The following is a 9341-nucleotide window of genomic DNA, read 5'->3' as shown; positions in this document are numbered from 1 at the left end:
AAGAATTCTATGCTTCTCATGTTTGCACATAAGTCCAAAAATCTCACCATATACAACCTTGAAGCAGGACTGTCCCACAGTATTCCTTTTCCTGTGTCTTGCTTTCATTCACCACCCCCTTCTTCTTGAACATCCACCTACCTGAGAGACATCTTAGCAGTAACTTATCAAAGTATTCTATGTTGATTTTAGGAAATCCATAAAGGCACAAAACAAACAAACAAACAAAAAGAACCCAACGTGTTTGTGTGTGTGTGTGTGTGTGTGTGTGTGTGTGTGTGTGTGTGTCTTTTTGAGACAAGGTCTCAGGATGCAGGCTGATCTTGAGCTCACTTTGTAGCCCAGGCTGGTCTCAAACTCGCAGCAATCCTTCTGCCTCAGCCTCCCAAGTGCTGGAATTACAGGTGTGTACCACCATACCCAGTGAATAACCTAACATTTAGATATAATATTTTCTTTCCATATGTAGTTTTTATACCTTTTTTGTATAGTTGCAATCAAACATTTTAATACTCTCTAGTAAATGGTTTCCTAAAATTAATGTATTAATTTCCTAACCAACCATTAAAGATATTCTGCAGCATTATTTTCCATGATAATATGAAGTTGCAACTCATGAAAGCCTAATTTTGTGTTTACCCAACCCCTTACTGGTGGACAATTTGACTAGTTCAATTTTTTCTAATTATAAAAAAGATGCCTTAATTGTCAGATAGCCTAAAGAGGAGTATGACAATATATTGTAGCAGTCTGAAGAAAATTAAGCTAATTTTAAAGGTCATAAAAATGTTTGGGGCCTGAAATATTCCTATGGTGACTAAAAAGATGATTTAATTTGCTTTCTAAACAGGAACAAGACTATTTTGTTTTATTTTAACCTGCTGAGATGCACCAGTCCTTCTGTGATGATAAACCTACAGTGCCCTACCACACAGGTAAGGAAAAAAATGCCTCCCTGGAGGCAGGTGTAGGTCTGAACATTTTGGGAGAAAATAATTCAGAAATGTGATTTGAGTCCTGTGTGTGTGTGGTGGTAAGGCACAAGTATTATCCTGGCTTTGTTTATATGCAATTGAAACTAAGCAGGGATTATTTCAGAATTGCTAAGGAACCTTAGCTAGTAGTTATTTTATCCAAGCACCTACTCTTATAAATAAATAATTGCAAGCCTAAAGAAATGTATTTTTTTCAACATTGATACTGTATTGGGGGAAGTAAAGCTAGCTCCTACATAGCTCCAATTTTTCAGTGACTTAATGTAATAATGCTTGTTTCGACCACATGACAGTACAAGGCAGGTGTCTATGTTCAATGAATCATGCTTCCTGGCTCCTTTTATCTATCAGTTCTTTGGTCCTCTTTGTCATCTGCACCCAGCCACCAGAAGGAGGCACCAAGTAGAAATAACACATCAATGTTAAGCCTTGGATTAGGAGAGTTGCACATGGTGATGCTGGCCCTAAGCCACAGAGATCAAACAGGTCTGATCAGCCCTAGATGCAAGAAGGAAGACACCAAGCGAGGGCCCTGCGAGCTGAGAACCTGCTGCTTCCCATGAGTCAAGCAACACAAACCCCAGGGGACAGTTAGCTGTGCCTTTTGTGGTCTCGCCTCTGGCCGGCAGCATACTCTTCTTCCAAAAGCACTCAGAGTCCCACAGAGTACTTGTTTTTAACTCAAAGTCCCAGTTCTGTGCATGGTGCATGGTTCTCCCATCAGATTTGGGCATTAACTGCATGGCAAGGAGTGGTAGAAAACTTAGAATAACTCGCTCATTCAGCAAGGGAAGAGAAAAACATGCACAGCACTCTCTGGTTCATGGGGATGAGGAACACTCCTTTATTGACCCAGATTACATTCTCTTAGAGGAACTCTCTGAGGCATTCATCCTGCAGCCCTCTTTTAGGCCATCCTGTAGGCTGTTTCCTGTCCATTAGCTACCAGGCTGAGCATGCAAAATAGGTCCCACTGCTGGCCAAAGAGCTCCACATCACTTCCTGCTGTGCAAGGTTGGTTCCTCAAAGACTATTTTAACCAATAAAGTACTTTTTAGGGTATTTATTTTTTTTTTTATTTTTATTATTGTTTTTGCATTTTTTGATGACTGCTAAAGCTCATCAGTTTTCTGACCAACTTGCTTCTTGACTCCATGTGCTAATACCATACCTAAAGACTTTCCCAGAACTAATTAGTAGATCTATTTATTCCCTTGTTTCTTCATCTTCCTTGAAGACTTGAAACTTTACTTATGCCAATATCTTAGTTCCATCACCACCTCTGCACAGTGACCTATGATGAAAATAACCTTGTCATTGCCAGCAACCACCTGCCGCTGTAATCTCAGTTCCAAGCCTTGCAGTGTCTGCTCATTGCAATCTCTACTATTCCAGCTGTAGTGATTCTTCTATTTCACTAGCATTTAATGAGAAAAGCCCTGATCCTGACCTCTTCAAAGTTGTCTTCATTTCTCTCACGTTGCTACTTGCCTCATTGCCTGACTTAGATGCCACAATCCTATGTTAAAGCCTCACCCAGTTCCTTTGTCCTCTCTCCTGAGTTGTACTTGCAGGCAAAAGGACATGCATATTACATGTTGCTCTCTGCTTACTCCATGCCTGAGCCGATGCATATTCTTGTGATAAAAGAAAAGCCACAAGTCCTTTAAATTGAAGACCTTGCCTCAAGAGTGTCCTTAATGCTGTCATCCTACTACCATGCTGCACATCCATTGTCCATTTGCTAATCTACTCTTCTAGAAAACAGTTTCACGCCTTTTCCCCTTTTCCTCAAACCCTTCCACCTCATTCTGCATTTCTCTGGGCCGTTTTTTCTTTTCTTTGAAAAGCTCCTCAAAGATTGTCCATATTGCTGTATCTTACCCAGGCTTTCATTTCTAGTGTAGTTCTCGCTATTAAGCTGATGGTCATTTCTCAGTCTACGTTTGCTTGACCTGAAAGCAGTATTCAACCAACCCTTTTTGAGTGCCTTTCAAGGTATAATATTCTCCCATATTTCCCCCCAACTCAGGTTGTTCCCCATCAATCTACTCCACTAATTTCTCTTTATCTTTCTTTTTCTTTTGGTATCAAGAATCAAGCTCAGGCCCTTGTACTTGCTTACCAGGTAGGTGCTTGTGCCACTGAGCTATATGTGCATCTTTCTAACAACACCTTCTAAACTTTGGTCTCTTCTTCCCCATAGGGCTTAGTGCTCTTCTAAGTCTGCACTGACTCCTTTGATGATCTCACCATGGGATTAACACCGTTTTATATGCTGCTACTTCTCACTTATATCTCCAAATAAATCTGCTCCCTGAACTTCAAACCTTTGTAGTGTCTCTACTTGGGTATGTAGTTGGCATCTCAAATTGAACATGTCCAGAACTGAATTTCTAATCCCTGGCTTTGTCCCTAGAGCGTTTTTTTCTATGCCATTTACTGCCAATACCAAGTTCGATGGGGACATCTTGTTGCCTGTCACACACACCCATGCTCGTACTGTGAACTAATTTCTTTGTTCTCCTTTGAAAATATGTCCTAGACAAACCTACTGCTCTCCATCGCTTCCCTTGTTCAGGGAACCAGTCTCTCTTTTCTAGATTGCTCAGCGGCTTCCTGTGTGGTCTTCCTGCCTCTGTCCTTCCCTTGCTTTGCCATTTGTTAATCTCTTTCCTACCAGCGGCAATAGGATCTTGTCAAACATAGGTAAGATTAAGTATCCTCTTTGCTAAAATATCCTAATATCTTCCTGTTACTCTTATTAAAAGACAAAGTCCTAACAGTGGCCTGTGACATCCTTCATGGGCTGGCCAACCCTCTGATATGTGACACTCCTGTTGCTCACCACAGCTGGTCATAAGAATTCTCTCTTGTTTGTTAAACGATCCAGGGAAGCTCCTGCCTCTGGGCCTCTGACTTTGCTATTCCCTTTTTCCAGAGCCCTCCAGTTCTTCCTCTTCTTCTCTTCCTCCACTAATCTTCATCATTACTCTTAATATCTTTCTGCAAAGGCTTCCTTCTTAGTGAGACCTACTTCTTTCAGGTTGAAATCTCACCCAGCCAATGCCTCACTCCTCACTCCCCAGCTTCCTAACCTTATTTTCTCTCTAGCATTTAGTGCCATCTTATACCAGTATTTTGATTGTCTTTTATTTGTTATCTGTCTCCCCCACTAGAAGACAAACTCCTTGAGAATAAAGCTTCTTTTTATTCACTACTAAATCCCCAGTGCCTAAAACACCCAGAATAGATGATCAGTAAGCACTTATGGAATTAATGAATTAATAAATGAGTGAATGAATATCTTCCTACTCTCGTTAAGGAATTCTCCCACTCTACTATCAAATCTATCATTCCTGTGATAAGATAGAAAGTCTTGCACATCGTGGTTATTGTGTTTCACAAATGATTGCAATAGATCATCTTCATAGCAAAAATAGTGTTTTAACCTTCAGTGCAGCTCAAGCTCCCAGATATCAAATTCTAATTTGTATTAGAGTGTTAAATCCATCTGAATCTAAGATGCAACATAGTGATTTCAAAAACTGTATTCGGTGCCCTTTGTGATACACAGAGAATCAGAATTGAGTCAGGATATATTTTAGTTGCATATAATTCAGCTTTGCATTTAGCCCACCAGGCAATGTTGTATGAATGCATTATGTTTTTGTTAACTCCCAGCATGGTCCAGACATGTGTCATGAGCACTTAAAGGACAGACTGTGATCAATTAGGGTACTCAACCTCCATGTGACCTTCATTTTTGGCTAATTTATGTTGATTGCTACTAATCAGCATCCTATTTGCAGTGAATAAATTGGTCTGATAGAGGCAAAGAGTAAAGAGCAGTTGCTGTATTTTTTTTTAGCAACTCATTTGTGTCTGGAATGAAATTTGATGTGACTCTCTTTAACAAACTGCTTTTGTCATTCTAATTGTTTGTGTTGCGTACAGATTACTTTTATATATGTAATATGAAGTGTGTGTGTGTGTGTGTGTGTGTGTGTGTGTGTGTAAGTCCAGAGATTCTCATGTTCCAAAGAGATAGATGGAGACAGAAGGGATAGAAAGGGGTGGGGAACCAAAAAAAATTAGAGTGTTATGTACATGTACCAACTCCCCACCATAAATAGAATTGTTACATACTACAAACATGTACTAATGAAAAATGAAAAAGAAATTGCCATGGTCCCCACTCAGAGGTTGTTACCATCCTGACAAGCCTGTGAAAGCATTGGTTCTTTCAGTACTGACCTTTATAAATTCACTGAAATGTAGCCAACAGGTAAGCTACTTCAGCTATCTTTCACCATCTTCTAAGATGCTTAAATGTCTGTCACATATCTCCCAATCTGTTAATGATTTATTCAGCTTAGCTCCAATCAGAGAAATTATCAAATGACATTTGCATTGACAGCAGCCCTAACTTCCTTCCAAAGTCTGTGAACATGTTGAATACTGTGAATGTCCCTATGTAGTTTTTTAGGTTGTTACCTTGAGACTGTCAGTATTTCCGCTAGAGTGTGAGTGTGTGCGTGAGATTGTGCATGTGTGCATGTCTGAGTGGGAACCAGAAGGGGGAAACACATATGGAGGTGTGAACGTGGAGATGGGTTGTTTATTGTGTCAAAACACCTACAAGACATTGGATTAGTGCTGCCATCAAACGATATTAACTGTGAGGTTTGAGGCATCCATTTAGTTATCACCTGACTGACCCAACTGTGAGGTAAACAACAAGTGTCCTGATAAGGCAGAAACCGGACCCCAAGGATGGAGAAGAGCAGTCAGCTCAGCAGCAGTTCGTTCTGCCTACCACCTATGGGCTCAGGCAGCATGAATAATTACCAAGGTGCAGAAGGGGGATGAAGGGTGTCAGGGAGGAGGAGGATTTCACATGGAGAAGCTATACTGATGGAGACACATGCAACTGCATCCCTCTTGACTTCTTATGAATGTCTTTTGTTTTATTATACACAGAAGCAAAACCAATAACATGCAGCCACCTTGCCTTCTTGCTATGGAATTGGGTTGTGGTCACTCTGTGGTGGTTCCATGGAGGGGCACAGTGCTCAGGTTTGGCACTGTGAGCCTGATACATTCATTTAAAATAACTGACTGTGCATCCAGGTCTAGAGGGTGTTGGCAAAAGACTATAGTAATGATTGATTGTGTCAAGTACCCCTAAGAAATGAAATAATTTCTTATACTAACAAAACCCTAATTATGTTTTGAGAATTGCAGTAGAGAATTCACTGGCACTAATAAATATAAGTAGCATAAATTATCAATATTCAGAGCATGTTACACTATCATTATTTTATTCATATATGGGAAAGGAAGCAAAAGTTCAGTCTTGAATACACATTAACTACACAGACAAAATTAGTCATGAATTACATTCTTATCTATTAATTCACAAAGTCATAAAAGAATGTTTTATTAAAAGCTCATTATTGTTCTGTGACAGTGATCATTGGAGTCCACTCATGTGATAAAATTGTATAGAAATACACCCACTTGAAGTGCACACAAACGCCGAATGAATGGATGTGAAACTGGTGCAATGTAAACAAGGTGTATTGACTGTAACAATATCAATTTCCTGCTTGTAATATTTTGTTGTAGCTATGCAAATTATTACCACTGGGGAAGACTAGGTAAAAGGTACTTGGAATCTCCATTATTTCTTACAGATACACATGGGACCTCAGTTCTCTCAAAATCAAAAGCTAAAATAAGATTATCACTATAGTATCTTGTTTTAACACAGTGTCAACATTGGAGGCAGTAAGTAGATGTTGGTAACTGTACTTGAAATTTAATCTTTTACAATAATACTAGAAAATTGATTTAAGTTTCTCAGATGCAGAATATAGTTTTGCTCTTTATTCTGATGGACAATTTTAAAAGCCTAATCATATAGATATTTCCTTGCTCTGCTCTCAACTCAATTTCTATCATCATACTCATTTCTTTAATAGATCTGTGTCTCCAAGTGCCCAGAAAAATTTTTAACCTATGTGGAAATGCAAATTTTGTACAAGAAGAACAGTAGCTACTGGGAATACTACCGTCAGTTCTGCAAGGCGACCGCTAAGCCCGCCAAGGTGTGTTTAATCTGATGGCTGGAGGATTGAACTTTTGATTTAGTCACATGTGTACCACGATCCTCTGTTAGGGGACAAGCTCTCAAATCAAGAAAGTGATTACTGAGCCACTGTTACCTTGAATGTCAATGCATGTTTCTGCTCATTTAAATATGCATCATTTACAGAGTAGACGAGTGTTATGAAAAGCTGTTCAGTCTGGTAATTTTATCCTAAATTATTACTGTACCTGGATGGATTTTTTTCAGTCACTATTTTATTGATATACTGTTGAACCCAATAGCAAGAAATTTATTTGTAAGCTTCAGTTGATAATTACTCATTAAAAGTAACCCTACCTGGGTTTGGGACTTAGAAGACATTTCTAAAGCTTCATTTTGTTAAATAATATTAAATAAAGGCTTTTTCATTAGAGAAGATGCAGTTTTTCCAGAAAAATAAGTGATGGATTAGAGACTCGAAATATAGCTTAGTCGAAGATATGCACCTTCACAGGTAAGCTTTGTTTCAGAGGGTCTGATTGTATTATTGCTGATTCAGCTTAATTATAATTGAACATTTAAAAGTTTATTGAACAAGATTCTGTGTGTGCTAATTTTATGTGGAATCATGAGATTTATGGAGTTAGATTTTTAAAGAGTAAGAGTTGGATACTAAGAATCAAAGTGGTCCTCGCGTAGTCTGTGAAATATGAATGTGCTCTTTCTTCTGTTTCAGTCTCTTCCCGAACTCCTGATGGATGACGACTGTCCTACTGCACTTTTTCCAAGCAAACCTTGTATGTGGTAACTATTTTACCTCAGAAGCACAGAATTGAACAAAAAGTTATTAAGTTCCTTATTTTCCAATGGGCAAAACTGAGGCCAAAAATAGTCCTAGGATTGAGCCAAGGTCCCAGAGTTATTTAGGACAGTTCAAAGCAAAGCCCATCCTGGCAACTGCAGGCAGGGATGCTTTGTTCCAGCTCTGCGAGTTTTGGGGCTTTGCTACATAAGCATCCAAGAAGTGAGAAAGTAGATTTTTCAAAGCCAGTCAAATTGACTATTCAGAGATGAGCAAGCATGCTTAAATGTACACACAGACATATTCATTCACTCCTACTCCTCGATACAGTCCAAATTTTCTTCAGAAATTCCCAGGGAGTGAGCGTGAGAAATATGCCTGAGTTTATCATTTGACATTTGGGTTATTTTGTGTATCTCCTGAATTAAACTCTTTTATTTCCTTTTTTGTTTGTTTTTTTTTATTATTATTATTTATTTATTTATTTTTGCGGAACTGGGAATTGTACTCAGGTCCTTGTGCTTGCCAGGGAAGCTCTTTTTCTACTGAGCCATCTCCCTGGCCCCTGTTTTATTTCTTTAAAATGTAAAATGTTAGAGTGACACTCCTTTAGAAAAATTAATCAATTAATTAAATTTTCCTTTCTTAATGATGTAATCCTAACTAGAGAGAAAAGCTTGATGTAAAATATCCATCATAGTGTTCATTTAAGTAAGGTAACTGAAAGAACTAAAACAGAAAGAAAAGCAGAGAGGAAGAGAAAATAAGATACATTGCCTACCATCTAAAAACAAAAGGACAATTACAAATTACAAAGTAGTCATCATTAGATAGTCTAGAAAGATTAAATAAGCATTATAAGAACTTGCACGTTTATATGTTTTAAGGTTAAATAAAAGACAAATCGTTATGTACATAATAAGGATAAGCATGTGACAACTCAAAAGAACAATAGCATCAAGTGAAAAACACTACTCAAAGAAAAGGTGGGATAGAAATACACTGAATATGAAAAACCTATTTGGGGGATGGCAGAACCATAGTCATTTTCTTTTCTTTCCTTCGTTTATTCTGTTTTCTCCATTTTTTGACAATGAACATACATTTTTAAAACAAAAGAAAGGTCATGTAGATCGCCCTCAGCAGAATGTCTACTACATTCAGTAAGTACTGCCAAATACAAGACCCAGCCACTCCTATCACCCATCTGGGTCATTAATGACCAGAAGAAAAGATCTGGGTCCTAGAAATTACAACTCACTGGGAAGCCCTGGGTAACAACTGTATGTCTTAGCTAAGAACAATATTAAAATATTTATGCAAAAAGGTAAAGGCAAATTGTTATTTATGGAAGATGTAACAGATGTGAAAGTATGAAAGCATCGTCCTTGCTCTAGCAAGCATGGTTCAGGTGATCTGTCACACAAAATGTACTTCAAGGTAAAAACGT

General features: G+C 38.4%; 1 protein-coding gene across 6 annotated transcripts in view; it reads left to right on the top strand.

Annotated features, from left to right (window-relative positions):
* The window catches only part of Slc44a5 (solute carrier family 44 member 5), a 223051-nt gene that overhangs the window by 176040 nt on the left and 37670 nt on the right, over positions 1-9341 (top strand). For all 6 annotated transcript variants that reach the window (XM_023718339.1, XM_023718342.1, XM_023718340.1 and 3 more), the window contains 3 exons: positions 851-935; positions 6983-7108; positions 7826-7886. In XM_023718339.1, the coding sequence (XP_023574107.1) occupies positions 851-935; positions 6983-7108; positions 7826-7886 (272 nt within the window). The remainder of the gene's footprint in view (positions 1-850; positions 936-6982; positions 7109-7825; positions 7887-9341) is intronic.

Source organism: Octodon degus, unplaced genomic scaffold (assembly GCF_000260255.1).
Source record: "Octodon degus isolate 3935 unplaced genomic scaffold, OctDeg1.0 scaffold00057, whole genome shotgun sequence".
Classification (NCBI taxonomy): Eukaryota; Metazoa; Chordata; class Mammalia; order Rodentia; family Octodontidae; genus Octodon; species Octodon degus.
Note: the sequence above shows the minus strand (reverse complement) of the source record. Positions and strands in the feature narration are given on the sequence as shown.